This window comes from Bombina bombina, chromosome 5 (genome assembly GCF_027579735.1).
Source record: "Bombina bombina isolate aBomBom1 chromosome 5, aBomBom1.pri, whole genome shotgun sequence".
Lineage (NCBI taxonomy): Eukaryota > Metazoa > Chordata > Amphibia > Anura > Bombinatoridae > Bombina > Bombina bombina.
This window is the reverse complement of record NC_069503.1, coordinates 614,100,561-614,116,815: the sequence shown is the minus strand read 5'-3', so window position 1 is coordinate 614,116,815 and position 16,255 is coordinate 614,100,561. Positions and strand designations below refer to the sequence as shown.

General features: G+C 41.4%; 1 protein-coding gene across 2 annotated transcripts in view; it reads right to left on the bottom strand.

Annotated features, from left to right (window-relative positions):
- The window catches only part of OTULIN (OTU deubiquitinase with linear linkage specificity), a 301,396-nt gene that overhangs the window by 261,319 nt on the left and 23,822 nt on the right, over positions 1-16,255 (bottom strand). For both annotated transcript variants that reach the window (XM_053714574.1, XM_053714573.1), the window contains exon 2: positions 12,322-12,537. In XM_053714574.1, coding sequence (XP_053570549.1) covers positions 12,322-12,537 — 216 coding nt within the window. The remainder of the gene's footprint in view (positions 1-12,321; positions 12,538-16,255) is intronic.

Below are 16,255 nucleotides of genomic sequence, written 5' to 3'. Positions count from 1 at the left end.
TCTCAGAGAAATTAGATTTGGATGGTTGAAAGGACCTTGAAGTAGAAGGTCCTGTCTCAGCGGCAGAGTCCATGGTGGAAAGGATGACATGTCCACCAGATCTGCATACCAAGTCCTGTGTGGCCATGCAGGCGCTATCAAGATCACCGATGCTCTCTCCTGCTTGATTTTGGCAATCAGACGAGGGAGCAGAGGAAACGGTGGAAACACATAAGCCAGGTTGAAAGACCAAGGTGCTGCTAGAGCATCTATCAGCGTCGCCTTGGGATCCCTGGACCTGGATCCGTAACAAGGAAGTTTGGCGTTCTGGCGAGACGCCATGAGATCTAGTTCTGGTTTGCCCCAACGATGAATCAATTGTGCAAACACCTCTGGATGGAGTTCCGACTCCCCCGGATGAAAAGTCTGATGACTTAGAAAATCCACCTCCCAGTTCTCTACACCTGGGATATGGTTAGCTGATAGGTGGCAAGAGTGAATCTCTGCCCAGCGAATTATCTTTGAGACTTCTAACATCGCTAGGGAACTCCTTGTTCCCCCTTGATGGTTGATGTAAGCCACAGTCGTGATGTTGTCCGACTGAAATCTGATGAACCTCATTGTTGCTAGCTGAGGCCAAGCCTGAAGAGCATTGAATATCGCTCTCAGTTCCAGAATGTTTATTGGAAGGAGTGTCTCCTCCTGAGTCCACGATCTCTGAGCCTTCAGGGAGTTCCAGACTGCTCCTCAGCCTAGAAGGCTGGCATCTGTCGTTACAATTGTCCAATCTGGCCTGCGAAAGGTCATACCTTTGGACAGATGGACCCGAGATAGCCACCAGAGAAGAGAATCCCTGGTCTCTTGATCCAGATTTAATAGAGGGGACAAATCTGTGTAATCCCCATTCCACTGACTGAGCATGCAGAGTTGCAGCGGTCTGAGATGAAGGCATACAAACGGCACTATGTCCATTGCAGCTACCATTAAGCCGATTACTTCCATACACTGAGCCACCGAAGGGCGAGAAGTGGAATAAAGAACACGGCAGGAATTTAGAAGTTTTGATAACCTGGACTCTGTCAGGTAAATCCTCATTTCTACAGAATCTATTAGAGTTCCCAGAAAGGAGACTCTTGTGAGAGGGGATAGAGAACCCTTTTCTTCGTTCACCTTGCATCCATGCGACCTCAGAAATGCGAGAACTATGTCCGTATGAGACTTGGCAATTTGGAAATTTGACGCCTGTATCAGGATGTCGTCTAAATAAGGGGCAACTGCTATGCCCCGCGGTCTTAGGACCGCCAGAAGTGACCCCAGAACCTTCGTAAAGATTCTTGGGGCTGTAGCTAATCCAAAGGGAAGAGCTACAAACTGGTAATGCCTGTCTAGGAAGGCAAACCTGAGAAACTGATGATGATCTTTGTGTATCGGAATGTGAAGATAAGCATCCTTTAAATCCACTGTAGTCATATATTGACCCTCCTGGATCATAGGTAGGATGGTACGAATAGTCTCCATCTTGAATGATGGAACTCTGAGGAATTTGTTTAAGATCTTGAGATCTAAAATTGGTCTGAAGGTTCCCTCTTTTTTGGGAACCACAAACAGATTTGAGTAAAATCCCTGTCCCTGTTCCTCCTTTGGAACTGGATGGATCACTCCCATAAATAGGAGGTCTTGAACACAGTGTAAAAATGCCTCTCTCTTTATCTGGTTTGCAGATAATTGTGAAAGGTGAAATCTCCCTTTTGGAGGGGAAGCTTTGAAATCCAGAAGATATCCCTGGGATATAATTTCCAATGCCCAGGGATCCTGGACATCTCTTGCCCAAGCCTGGGCGAAGAGCGAAAGTCTGCCCCCTACTAGATCCGTTACCGGATAGGGGGCCGATCCTTCATGCTGTCTTAGAGGCAGCAGCAGGCTTTTTGGTCTGCTTACCTTTGTTCCAGGTCTGGTTAGGTCTCCAGACCGACTTGGACTGAGCAAAAGTCCCCTCTTGTTTTGCATTAGAGGAAGTTGATGCCGCACTCGCCTTGAAGTTTCGAAAGGCACGAAAATTAGTCTGTTTGGCCTTTGATTTGGACCTATCCTGAGGAAGGGCATAACCTTTTCCTCCAGTGATATCAGAAATGATCTCCTTCAAACCAGGCCCGAATAAGGTCTGCCCCTTGAAGGGAATGTTAAGCAGCTTAGACTTTGAAGTAACGTCAGCTGACCATGATTTAAGCCATAGCGCCCTGCGCGCCTGAATAGCAAAACCAGAATTCTTAGCCGTTAGTTTAGTCAAATGAACAATGGCATCAGAAACAAAAGAATTGGCTAGCTTAAGTGCCTTAAGCTTGTCAAGTATGTCATCCAATGGGGTCTCTACCTGTAAAGCCTCTTCCAGAGACTCAAACCAGAAAGCCGCAGCAGCAGTGACTGGGGCAATGCATGCAAGGGGCTGTAGAATAAAACCTTGTTGAATAAACATTTTCTTAAGGTAAACCTCTAACTTTTTATCCATTGGATCTGAGAAAGCACAACTGTCCTCGACAGGGATAGTGGTACGCTTAGCTAGGGTAGAAACTGCTCCCTCCACCTTAGGGACTGTCTGCCATAAGTCCCATGTGGTGGCATCTATTGGAAACATTTTCTTAAAAATAGGAGGGGGAGTGAACGGCACACCTGGTCTATGCCATTCCTTAGTAATAATTTCTGTAAACCTTTTAGGTATTGGAAAAACATCAGTGCACACCGGCACTGCATAATATTTATCCAATCTACACAATTTCTCTGGCACTGCAATTGTATCACAGTCATTCAGAGCAGCTAAAACCTCCCTGAGCAATACGCGGAGGTGTTCAAGCTTAAATTTAAATGTAGACATATCAGAATCAGGTTGAATCCTCTTCCCTGAGTCAGAAACATCACCCACAGAAAGAAGCTCTCCTTCCTCAGCTTCTACATATTGTGAGGGAGTATCAGACATAGCTCTTAAAGCGTCAGTATGCTCTGTATTTCTTCTAACTCCAGAGCTGTCTCACTTTCCTCTAAACCCAGGTAGTCTGGATAATACAGCTGACAGTGTATTATCCATGACCGCCGCCATGTCTTGTAAAGTAAATGCTATGGGCGCACTAGATGTACTTGGCGCCATTAGAGCATGAGTCCCTTGAGCGGGAGTCAAAGGGTCTGACATGTGGGGCGAGTTAGTCGGCATAACTTCCCCCTCGTCAGACTCCTCTGGTGATACATTTTTTAAAGACAGAATATGATCTTTTTTTCTTAAAGTGAAATCAGTACATTTGGTACACATTCTAAGAGGGGGTTCCACCATGGCTTCTAAACATAATGAACAAGTAGTTTCCTCTATGTCAGACATGTTTAAACAGACTAGCAATGAGACCAGCAAGCTTGGAAAACACTTTAAATCAAGTTAACAAGCAAAAAATAAAAACGGTACTGTGCCTTTAAGAGAAACAAATTTTGTCAGAATTTGAAAAACAGTGAAAAAAGGCAGTTAAACAAACGAAATGTTTACAGTGTGTATAATAAGCTGCACCCACTTGCAAATGGATGATTAAACCCTTAGTTCAAAAAACGGATCAGAAAAACGATATAGACATTTCTTAACAGTCACAACAAACTGCTACAGCTCAGCTGTGGCCCTACCTTCCCCAACAAATGACTTTGGAAAGCCTAAGAGCCCTTTAGAGAGGTCCTATAGCATTCAGGGGACTCCTGGAGGAATCTGGATGTCTCAGTCTGGAAAAGTTACTGCGCAAAAAAGCGCTAAATTAGGCCTCTCCCACTCATGTTAAAACAGTGGAAAGCCTCAGGAAACTGTTTCTAGGCAAATTTAAGCCAGCCATGTGGAAAAAAAACTAGGCCCCAATAAAGTTTTATCACCAAAGCATACATAAAAACGCTTAAACATTACCAGCAAACATTTTATATTGCAAATCTATAAGAGTATTACCTCTGAAAGTAAGCATGATACCAGCCGCTATTAAAGGGACATTAAACACTAAATACATGCTAGATAAAATGATGCATTCAAAGAAAAGATTAGTCCATGACTAACATGTAGATGTAGTTTTTAAAGTTTCATTAGTTGTTTAAAAAGTGACAAAATAAGTGTAAAGTTTTAGTGTCTATAAAACACTGGGAGCTGCCATGTTGTAACTTGTGTTACCTTCTCACTTGTGGCCAATTAGGGACAGTTATACATAGGTAATTAGAGTGTGCAGTCAATGGTTGTGCTGGATTTAACAGTGTTCTGCACTTCCATTTCTAACAGGAACTGAAAAGCTCACAATTTCAGAATGGAATTACAGGCAAAGAGGATAAAATAAATAATGAAAGTATATTGCAGAGTTGTTTTATATATACAATTTATCATTTTATATTACCATCTCAAAGTGTTTAATGTCCCTTTAAATCACTGTATTCAGGCTTACCTTACATAAATCTGGTATCAGCAGCATTTTCTAGCATTTACCTCTCTAGAAAAAATTTTTAACTGCACATACCTCATAGCAGGATAACCTGCACGCCATTCCCCAGCTGAAGTTTACCTCTCTCTTCAGTTATGTGTGAGAACAGCAATGGATCTTAGTTACAACCTGCTAAGATCATAGAAATCACAGGCAGATTCTTCTTCTATTTTCTGCCTGGGACAAAATAGTACAACTCCGGTACCATTTAAAAATAACAAACTTTTGATTGAAGAAAAAAAACAACTACGTTTCACCATTTCTCTCTTACTACCCCCATGCTTGTCGAGAGTTGCAAGAGAATGACTGGATATGGCAGTTAAGGGAGGAGCTATATAGCAGCTCTGCTGTGGGTGATCCTCTTGCAACTTCCTGTTGGGAAGGAGAATATGCCACAAGTAATGGATGATCCGTGGACTGGATACACCTTACAAGAGAAATTAAAAGTTTGCGCACGCATACTCACAATAAAATATATTGATGCAATTTATCTATTATTATTATTGATGCAATTTGCTTAAAGATAATTTTTTATCAGACTGTTAATATGAATGTAACTGTACTGTTAAATGTATTTTTTATGTGTTTTGTGCATTTTTTTGTCTAATGTAACAGTTAAACAAAGCTCTGAAGACGTAAGAAGATGTAATCAATCTAACGTAAATCGAGCTACAACTCACACGTTCACATTTACTTAAAACTATTAATACAAGTGGTATTTAACAGAAACACAATTTCACTCACGTGCAACAGTTAGCGCGCCACTCGTAATCTAACCCACTAAGTAAACAGGAATTATTTGCTTTATCTCTCATGAGCAGGGACATACCTAGTCCATCAGTCCCAGACAAATAAGAAAAAGAAAAGAAAAAAAAGGATTTTTCCATATATATATAACCTTGAGTGGACTAGGCTTTTTTCCCTTTGGTCTAGTAACTTTTAACCCTGAACTAGTAAACTATAGTGATGTTTTTACACTCATGTTTATAGGATTATGGTTAAATCTCTATAATCTGAACAGTGTTCTCCATTTTTTTATTTGTTTCTGAAAGAAAAAATATGTTTTGTTTTAAATGGATGCTCTTATACTGAATTAAATCCTGTTTTTTCTTGCTAGGCTTGTGGTCCTTCACCAATACAGCTGTTTAGTTATCCATAACAACCAATAAACAACGAAACAACACACACATCTTGCTAGCTACAATTTAAACATATACAATCCCATGTTTGAGCTTCTGGAATAGTATGGGTTGATCACATTTTATTGTTGTCCTTTGACCCATGATTTTTGATTAATTTTCTCTTAAAGGGACATGATACCCAAATGTTGAAACACTTGAAAGTGATGCAGCATATCTGTAAAAAGCCGACTAGAAAATATCACCTGAACATCTCTATGTAAAAAAGAAAGATATTTTACCTCAAATTCACATCCCACTGTAAAGAGACTTTAAGCAGCCAGTCAGGATGCTTCTCCTAGGATTTGCAAGGGATTGTGCATCTGTCATGTGCAGACACAGTCATGTTATTTTTCCTATTCAGTTTAACAGAGTTCTATGAAATCTCATGAGATCACAGCACAGCAAAGCATTACCTCAGCACTCTGGTGAGCTAAAGACATTTTAAGGTAAAATATCTTCCTTTTTTACATGTTCAGGTGATATTTTCTTGCCAGCTTTTTACAGTTATGCTGCACCACTTTCAAGTGATATAGCATATGAGTATTATGGGACTTCCACTGTTTTCAAAAAAGAACGGACACAGAATTTTTACACAGCGAGTCTAAATCACGGAGAATATAACTTAATTTTTATTAAACCACATAAAGAAATCCTGGCCTGTTCACAGCCATAGAAGAACAAGTTTGTATAGATCTCGGATAAAATATTAGCAACAAATAAAATAAAAAAAAGAATTTATGCTTACCTGATAAATTTCTTTCTCTTGTGATGTATCGAGTCCACGGATTCATCCATACTTGTGGGATATTCTCCTTCCCTACAGGAAGTGGCAAAGAGAGCACCCACAGCAGAGCTGTCTATATAGCTCCTCCCTTAGCTCCGCCCCCCAGTCATTCGACCGAAGGCTAGGAAGAAAAAGGAGAAACTATAGGGTGCAGTGGTGACTGAAGTTTTTTAATTAAAAATATACTACCTGTCTTAAACAGACAGGGCGGGCCGTGGACTCGATAAATCACAAGAGAAAGAAATTTATCAGGTAAGCATAAATTCTGTTTTCTCTTGTAAGATGTATCGAGTCCACGGATTCATCCATACTTGTGGGATACCAATACCAAAGCTTTAGGACACGGATGAAGGGAGGGACAAGACAGGTACCCTAAACGGAAGGCACCACTGCTTGTAAAACCTTTCTCCCAAAAAATAGCCTCCGAAGAAGCAAAAGTATCGAATTTGTAAAATTTGGAAAAAGTATGAAGCGAAGACCAAGTCGCCGCCTTACAAATCTGTTCAACAGAAGCCTCATTTTTAAAAGCCCATGTGGAAGCCACTGCTCTAGTAGAATGAGCAGTAATTCTTTCAGGAGGCTGCTGGCCAGCAGTCTCATAAGCCAAACGGATGATGCTTTTCAGCCAAAAGGAAAGAGAGGTAGCCGTAGCCTTTTGACCTCTCCGTTTACCAGAATAAACAACAAACAATGAAGATGTTTGACGGAAATCTTTAGTTGCTTGTAAGTAGAACTTTAAAGCACGAACCACATCAAGATTGTGCAACAGATGTTACTTCTTTGATGAAGGATTAGGACACAGGGAAGGAACAAAAATCTCCTGATTGATATTCCTATTAGAAACAACCTTAGGAAGAAACCCAGGTTTGGTACGCAAAACCACCTTATCTGCATGGAAAACAAGGTAAGGTGAATCACACTGTAAAGCAGATAACTCAGAAACTCTTTGAGCCGAAGAGATAGCTACTAAAAACAAAACTTTCCAAGATAGAAGCTTAATATCTATGGAATGCATAGGTTCAAACGGAACCCCTTGAAGAACATTAAGAACCAAGTTTAGGCTCCATGGTTGAGCAACAGGTTTAAATACAGGCTTGATCCTGACCAAGGCCTGACTAAATGCTTGAACGTCTGGAACATCTGCCAGACGTTTGTGTTAAAGAATAGACAAAGCAGATATTTGTCCCTTTAAGGAACTAGCTGATAATCCCCTCTACAATCCTTCTTGGAGAAAGGACAGAATTCTAGGAATCCTAATCTTACTCCATGAGTAACCCTTGGATTCACACCAACAAAGATATCTGCGCCAAATCTTATGATAGATTTTCCTGGTGACAGGCTTTCTAGCCTGAATCAGGGTATCAATGACCGACTCAGAGAAACCACGCTTTGATAGAATCAGGCGTTCAATCTCCAAGCAGTCAGACGCAGAGAAATTAGATTTGGATGCTTGAACGGACCTTGGATTAGAAGGTCCTGCCTCATTGGCAGAGTCCACGGTGGAACAGACGACATGTCCACCAGGTCTGCATTCCAAGTCCTGCGTGGCCACGCAGGCGCTATCAGAATCACCAAAGCACTCTCCTGCTTGATTCTGGCAACCAGACGTGGGAAGAGAGGAAACGGTGGAAATACATAAGCCAGATTGAAGGACCAGGGCACTGCTAGAGCATCTATCAGTACCGCCTGGGGATCCCGGGACCTGGACCCGTAACAAGGAAGTTTGGCGTTCTGTCGGGATGCCATCAGATCCAATTCTGGTGTGCCCCATAGCTGAGTCAGCTGGGCAAATACCACCGGATGGAGCTCCCACTCCCCCGGATAAAAAGTCTGACGACTTAGGAAATCCGCCTCCCAGTTCTCTACCCCTGGGATATGGATTGCTGAGAGATGGCAAGAGTGATCCTCCGCCCATTGGATTATTTTGGTTACCTCCATCATCGCTAGAGAACTCCGTGTTCCTCCTTGATGATTGATATAGGCTACAGTCGTGATGTTGTCCGACTGAAATCTGATGAATTTGGCCGCAGCTAGTTGAGGCCACGCCTGAAGCGTATTGAATATCGCTCTCAGTTCTAGAATGTTTATTGGGAGGAGAGTTTCCTCCTGAGACCATAAGCCCTGTGCTTTCAGGGATTTCCAGACTGCACCCCAGCCTAGCAGGCTGGCATCTGTCGTTACTATGAGCCACTCTGGCCTGCGGAAACACATTCCCTGAGACAGGTGGTCCTGAGACAACCACCAGAGAAGAGAATCTCTGGTCTTTTGGTCCAGATGCAGTTGAGGAGATAGATCTGCATAATCCCCATTCCACTGTTTGAGCATGCATAGTTGCAGTGGTCTGAGGTGTAGGTGGGCATAAGGAACTATGTCCATTGCCACTACCATGAGTCCAATTACCTCCATACACTGAGCCACTGATGGCCGAGGAATGGAATGAAGAGCTCGGCAAGTGATTAAAAGTTTTGATTTTCTGACCTCCGTCAGAAATATTTTCATTTCTACCGAGTCTATCAGAGTCCCTAGGAAGGAAACTCTTGTGAGAGGGACGAGAGAACTCTTTTTTATGTTCACCTTCCACCCGTGAGATCTCAGAAAAGCCAACACAATGTCCGTGTGAGACTTGGCGAGCTGGAAAGTCGACGCTTGAATTAAGATGTCGTCTAGATAAGGCGCCACTGCTATACCCTGTGGTCATAGAACCGCCAAAAGGGACCCTAGCACCTTTGTGAAAATTCTGGGAGCCATATCCAACCAAAAAGGAAGGGCCACAAACTGGTAATGCCTGTCCAGAAAGGCGAATCTGAGGAATTGATGATGATCTCTGTGAATAGGGATGTGTAGATACGCATCCTTTAAATCCACGGTAGTCATATATTGACCCTCCTGGATCAGAGGAAGAATAGTCTGAATAGTCTCCATCTTGAAAGATGGTACTCTGATGAATTTGTTTAGAATTTTGAGATCCAAGATTGGTCTGAAAGTTCCCTCTTTTTTGGGAACCACAAACATGTTGGAGTAGAAACCTAGCCCTTGTTCCGCTCTTGGAACTGGGTGGATCACTCCCATAGTATGTAGGTCTTCTACACAGTGTAAGAACGCCTCTCTCTTTGTCTGGTTTGCAGACAATTGAGAAATGTGAAATCTCCCCCTGGGGGGGGGGGGTCTTTGAAGTCCAGAAGATATCCTTGGGACACAATTTCTAAAGCCCAGGAATCGTGAACATCTCTTGCCCAAGCCTGAGCGAAGAGAGAGAGTCTGCCCCTACTAGATCCGGTCCCGGATCGGGGGCTACCCTTTCATGCTGTCTTAGAGGCAGCAGCAGGCTTCTTGGCCTGTTTACCTTTGTTCCAAGCCTGGTTAGGTCTCCAGACTGACTTGGATTGGACAGAATTCCCCTCTTGCTTTGCTGCAGGGGAAGCTGAAGTGGGACCACCCTTGAAGTTCCGAAAGGAACGAAAATTATTTTGTTTGGTCCTCATCTTATTTGTTTTATTCTGAGGGAGTGCATGGCCCTTCCCTCCAGTGATGTCTGAAATAATTTCTTTCAGTGTAGGCCCGAATAGGGTCTTTCCTTTGAAAGGGATGTTCAACAATTTAGATTTTGATGACACATCAGCAGACCAGGACTTAAGCCATAAAGCCCTGCGTGCTAAAATGGCAAAACCTGAATTCTTTGCCGCTAATTTAGCCATTTGGAAAGCGGCATCTGTAATGAAAGAATTAGCCAACTTAAGGGCCTTAATTCTATCCATAATATCCTCTAATGGAGTCTCCACCTGGAGAGCCTCTTCTAGAGCCTCAAACCAGAAAGCAGCTGCAGTAGTTACAGGAACAATGCATGCAATAGGTTGGAGAAGAAAACCTTGATGAACAAAAATTTTCTTTAGGAGACCCTCTAATTTTTTATCCATAGGATTTTTGAAAGCACAACTGTCTTCGATAGGTATAGTTGTACGCTTAGCAAGAGTAGAAATAGCTCCCTCCACCTTAGGAACACAGTCTGCCACGAGTCCTGTATGGTGTCAGATATGGGAAACATTTTCTTAAAAACAGGAGGGGGAGCGAACGGAATACCTGGTCTATCCCACTCCTTAGTAACAATAGTCACAATCCTCTTAGGGACTGGAAAAACATCAGTGTAAACAGGAACCTCTAAGTATCTGTCCATTTTACACAATTTCTCTGGGACCACTATAGGGTCACAATCGTCTAGAGTAGCTAATACCTCCTTGAGCAATAAGCGGAGTTGTTCAAACTTAAATTTAAAGGCCGTCATATCAGAATCTGTCTGAGGGAGCGTCTTCCCTGAATCAGAAATCTCTCCCTCAGATAACAAATCCCTTACCCCTACTTCAGAACATTGTGAGGGTATATCAGATACGGCTACTAAAGCGTCAGACGGCTCAGCATTTGTTCTTAACCCAGAGCTGTCACGCTTTCTTTGTAAACCAGGCAGTTTAGAGAAAACCTTTGTGAGGGTTTTATTCATAACTGTGGCCATGTCTTGTAAAGTAAATGAATTTGACGCATTAGAGGTACTTGGCGTCACTTGTGCGGGCGTTACTGTTTGTGACACTTGGGGAGTTTCTCATTTCCTTCTAACTGAAAATCATCTATTGCAATATTTTTAAGTGCTAAAATATGCTCTTTACAATTTATAGACATATCAGTGCAAGTGGGACACATTTTAAGAGGGGGTTCCACAATAGCTTCTAAACAAATTAAACAAGGATTTTCCTTGGTATCAGACATGTTAAACAGGCTAGTAATGTAACAAGCAAGCTTGGAAAACACTTTAATCAAAGTAAATAACACTTTAAACAAAAACGGTACTGTGCCTTTAAGAGAAAAAAAGCTGCACAAACTCTGCAAAACAGTGTAAAAAAGCAGTAAACAAAACTAAATTTTTACAGTAGCATCATAAAGTCTTAGTAACTTTGCACCACTATGCAAATAAACAATTAACCCCTTAATGTAAAAACTTCAAAACCGGTAAAATAACGTTCAGCACCTTGCCACAGCTCTGCTGTGGCGCCTACCTGCCCTTTAGGAACGATTTGTGGGGAAAAAACCTCTTTACAGCCCTCAAATACAGTAGGAGCCTCTGGAGAAGTAGCTGGATGCTTCTGAGGTAAATAAACTGCGCAACTGAGGTGCAAAAATAGGCCCCCTCCCACCTCACTCGATGTTATCGGGCCTAAAAGAAACACAACAGAGCGTTTCTTAAAATAGCCATGTGGGTTAATAACCCTTAAACAAGCCACAAAGACCCCTTAAAGTCCCTTTTTTTTCGATCAGTGTCACCAGTAACTATGAGCCCTTTATGCAAGCTTGGATTCATTTATACTGAATACAGCTTACCTTTCCCTCATGGGGATATTGCCAGCCTTTTCTAGAAATAACACAGTCTGTCTAGAAAAAAATAGACTGAACATACCTTAATGCAGTTTAGCCTGCAAACTGTTCCCCCAACTGAAGTTTTCCTGTACTCTTCAGCCCTTGTGAGAACAGCAGTGGATCTTAGTTACAAAATGCTAAGATCATCATCCTCCTTGCAGAAATCTTCATCTCTTTTCTACCAGAGAGTAAATAGTACACACCGGTACCATTTAAAATAACAAACTTTTGCTTGAGAAAATAAAAACTAACATTTTTGTCACCACATTCACTTTACCCTTCCTAGCAGTTAAGCAGGCAAAGAAAATGACTGGGGGGCGGAGCTAAGGGAGGAGCTATATAGACAGCTCTGCTGTGGGTGCTCTCTTTGCCACTTCCTGTAGGGAAGGAGAATATCCCACAAGTATGGATGAATCCGTGGACTCGATACATCTTACAAGAGAAAAATACTATTGTTATATGAAAGAACATCAGAAATTTATTGACAAAATGGATTTACCCATCAGATGTTTTAAGGTCTTCAAGCTGCTTGGACCTTTTGTTATGGTCACACACGCTGCTCTCAGCATTTTGTTCTTCTTCTTCTTCCCGTTCACCTGATGATATATTTGTAAATGAATCCATTGCACTATGGACGTTTTGATGATCATTGACCGCTGTACCTAATCTGACAGTACCATTTAACGCTGCATCTTCCTGTTCTTTAGAGAGATCCCTGTAACAAATAATAACATTGTTAACCTTTTGTTACATCAAAAACGTACTAAAATGAAAAACTACACTAGATATATAAATTATGACACTTCCTGGGGCACTCAATACAGAGGATCAGATGCAGGACCAGTGACACTGAAGATACACAAAGTTCTATGCCATATTGCGTTACACATGATTATATTATAACCTCATCTATTCTGCTTAGTGCGTTTCACCTTTCCTTGTATTTAGATAATACGCATTGCATTTTTCGAGTTGTGCATTATGAGCACTAAGCTGTAATGGAGGACAGGCTGTGTTATGACGTTTCTTATACTTTTAAGTAGTTGTTACACCTAGAAATATAATTATTTCCATATGGATCCCCTAGACAACAAATTTAGGGGTCAGACATTGTTATGTTTTTTTCGCCACTATTTTTGAATAAAAAAAAATATATCACAGAATAATGAAGTCATTAAATTACATAGCAGACATATGCTTTTTGCGCCAAAGAGAAAAACATGAATCTAAATCATAAATTTCAATACATGGTTCTTATGATGTACACAAAGGAGAAATGGGGTTATCTAATTGTTATGTTACAGTGTCCAAACACTACCCTAACCAGTACCTTTGATCTGTGCATGAACTACACAAGCCACTGAACTCCCTGCCCCCTTGCTTGTCAAGGACAAAACATTTTCTGGAAACTCAAAAATTACACAGAGCAGGCGACTTTAAAAGACAAAGTTTCATTAATCCACTAAAGTTGTTTCAAACCAAAGGTAAGTGGTGTACACCTTACGCTTCAGCGTACTTAATTATAGATACAGGAAAAACATAATTTATGTAAGAACTTACCTGATAAATTAATTTCTTTCATATTGGCAAGAGTCCATGAGCTAGTGGGGCAAAGTTTCCCAAACCTCTAAATGCCTATAAATATACCCCTCACCACACCCACAATTCAGTTTAATGAATAGCCAAGTAGTGGGGTGATAGAAAAAGGAGTAGAAAGCATCAAAAAGGAACTGGAAATATAATTGTGCTTTATACAAAAAATCATAACCACCATAAAAAGGGTGGGTCTCATGGACTCTTGCCAATATGAAAGAAATGAATTTATCAGGTAAGTTCTTACATAAATTATGTTTTCTTTCATGTAATTGGCAAGAGTCCATGAGCTAGTAACGTATGGGATAGCAATACCCAAGATATGGAATTCCCCAGAAGAGTCACTAGAGAGGGAGGTATAAAAAATAAAAACAGCCGGGGGCGGAGCCAAGAGCCGACAGAGATGGCATCTTGAGAGAAAAGCCTGCAAAAGCATGACCAAAAAAGAGCCTAAAGTATATAATTACGGAGTGGAATGATGTTGAAAAGCTGAATGACAAACTACTAACTAAACCAGCTATACAGGGATACCAATTATGTAGGTGGTTTTAGGCTGTGACACAATGATCTGCTGAGCCACACAGGATTAAAAATATGCAATGGCGGTTTTCTATCTGCGCCACAACCTTCCCAACCATTGTGTTGCCCTGATACTTCTAAATTTTTGAGAACTTGAAACTACACTAGTATTACAGCTTATCAAGTACCCAGCAGAAGATGGAGCCTTCCGTTTTTCTAGCAGCGTTAGCTAATTTACTAGATACCCACCATGTGCAACTCCTGAACTCCATTGATGCAGCATTTGGCTCTTGTACTCAGGACCCGATGGGCACGCATTCAACCTTACCTGAGTCGGAGTTTAGCTCAGAGAGCCTCGGCAGCAATCAAGGTGTATTTCCCAAGGAATTAGAGCAAACGCTACTGGGCACGAAGAATAGAGCTCCAGAGTCACTACGTGTGACGCTCCATGGTCTGTCTTCATCTTATATTTGCCTACTCACTCACCCTTCCGGAGACCGGTTGGAGCAAGCCACAGCCAGGGATTTGTGCTCAATGAGTATACAATCGAAGCTCTCTACACAGGATTCTCCTAATAACAGAAGTCTTACAACTCAGGGCTGGAGCGAGTTTGGGCATCTATCATCCCTACACCTAAAGTATTAGTTTACCTCTCCACTCTTTAGACAGGCTGCCTCTAGGAGCGGCATTGGATAGATCTAGGGACTGGACTCTCTGTCAGCAGCCCAACCATCCATCATTGGGCTACAATCGTTCTTCACAGTTGGTAGTGGTGAGGTTCCCAGGGAGAGACCTTTGTAATTTTTTTTCTTTTGATGCTGGACCTCGTGTTGTGTATAGCACACACTTGTTTATTTTGCATTCAGGCTGTTTTACAGGTTTTATAGGAGAACAGGCTGTGTCATATATAACGGAGGGTGTACTCCCTCACATCATCATGCTGCAGCCGCAACAGGTCTCTACATATCTGAAACTGCGATACCAACTTAAAGACCGTACAGTAAAGATCGCACATGCATTACAGGACTTTCAATGGTCTAGAGCCCCGCATTGGCCGACTAGCAAATTCTTTCTCAATTTACCATTTTTTCCTGCTGGCTTACACTAGGTACTGGACTCTATGAGTTATTGTTATGCCTTAGTTACATGTTTTATTCCAAGCTAGTTACTGTTTTAAAGACTATCTATTTTAGCTAGGTTGAGTGCTTTTTTTCTGTTTGCCTCATATGTCCCAGAGTCAGTTAATTAATCACAGTGTTTACGATTGCATCCCACAATAACACTGTGGTTATGACTACTTGTACTGGGCTACTGTTATTGTAACTATCTCATAGTGTCTCTCATGATGTATATTTAGCAGTCAGCCGTCTCTTAACCAAACATGTATATAGTGCATATGCTACTACGTTCAGTTAATATTGCATGTATTTTTCTGTCTGATGTTATGTCAGGCTACACTGTTATTTCTCACAAGCAATAGCTGTTGCCCCCTTCCAATAATTGAAAATCAGGTATGCAGCTCCCAACTTTTACATGTCATCTTAAGTTACTCCTACAGGTTATTTGCTATCAATTGTGAATTTGCTAAAACAGTATGTGCTATCAAGGGTTCATATTTAGTTTTGGACTTAGATAAGGTTCATCACATCTACTAAAAGTTAAGCTAAACTATCACTTCCTGGGGGTCTCTTAGCTTAAAAGAGGGGTACTGACCTATATGCATATCCCTAGAGCTTTAGTATAATTATGAGATGACCAAGTTAATTATGTTTTGCTATATAGTTGGTTCAATTGTATTGTATTGGGATGTATGTATGAATGTCTTTAGCACTGTTTAATTTCCCCCTGTCTGAGAACCCAGCCTCTCATTTATATGATGTGTCTATATATGTACCTTGTCTATTGCTTATTGGAACTTAGCTGGGGAATGCATACATTAAAAGATGAACCTCCTACTCTTGCTATACGGGCGTTGCCAGCGGCCGAGGCAACGCCTGACAAATATTATTGTTATCCATTACTGTACCAACTCAAGCTACAAGGTCCTCTAGTTCTCTAGAAGCAAGTTCTTATGAAGTGATGAGTTGTTTACTGCATATTGTAAAGGCCCCATCCCACCCTACACAGTACACTTTTGCTTAGACCCATAGCTCGCTTATCTACAGTATCTTCTAGCGTTTTAAAATTAATTAGCCTATGAGTGTCGATGTGGGAGCCTAGGTTGAGGTTTGTATTCACTACATTGCCCCTTGGTTGTGTGTGAGGAGGTCACAGAGAGATATAGATAGGGAATCCTCATCCCTGATTTCGCATATTTAAAT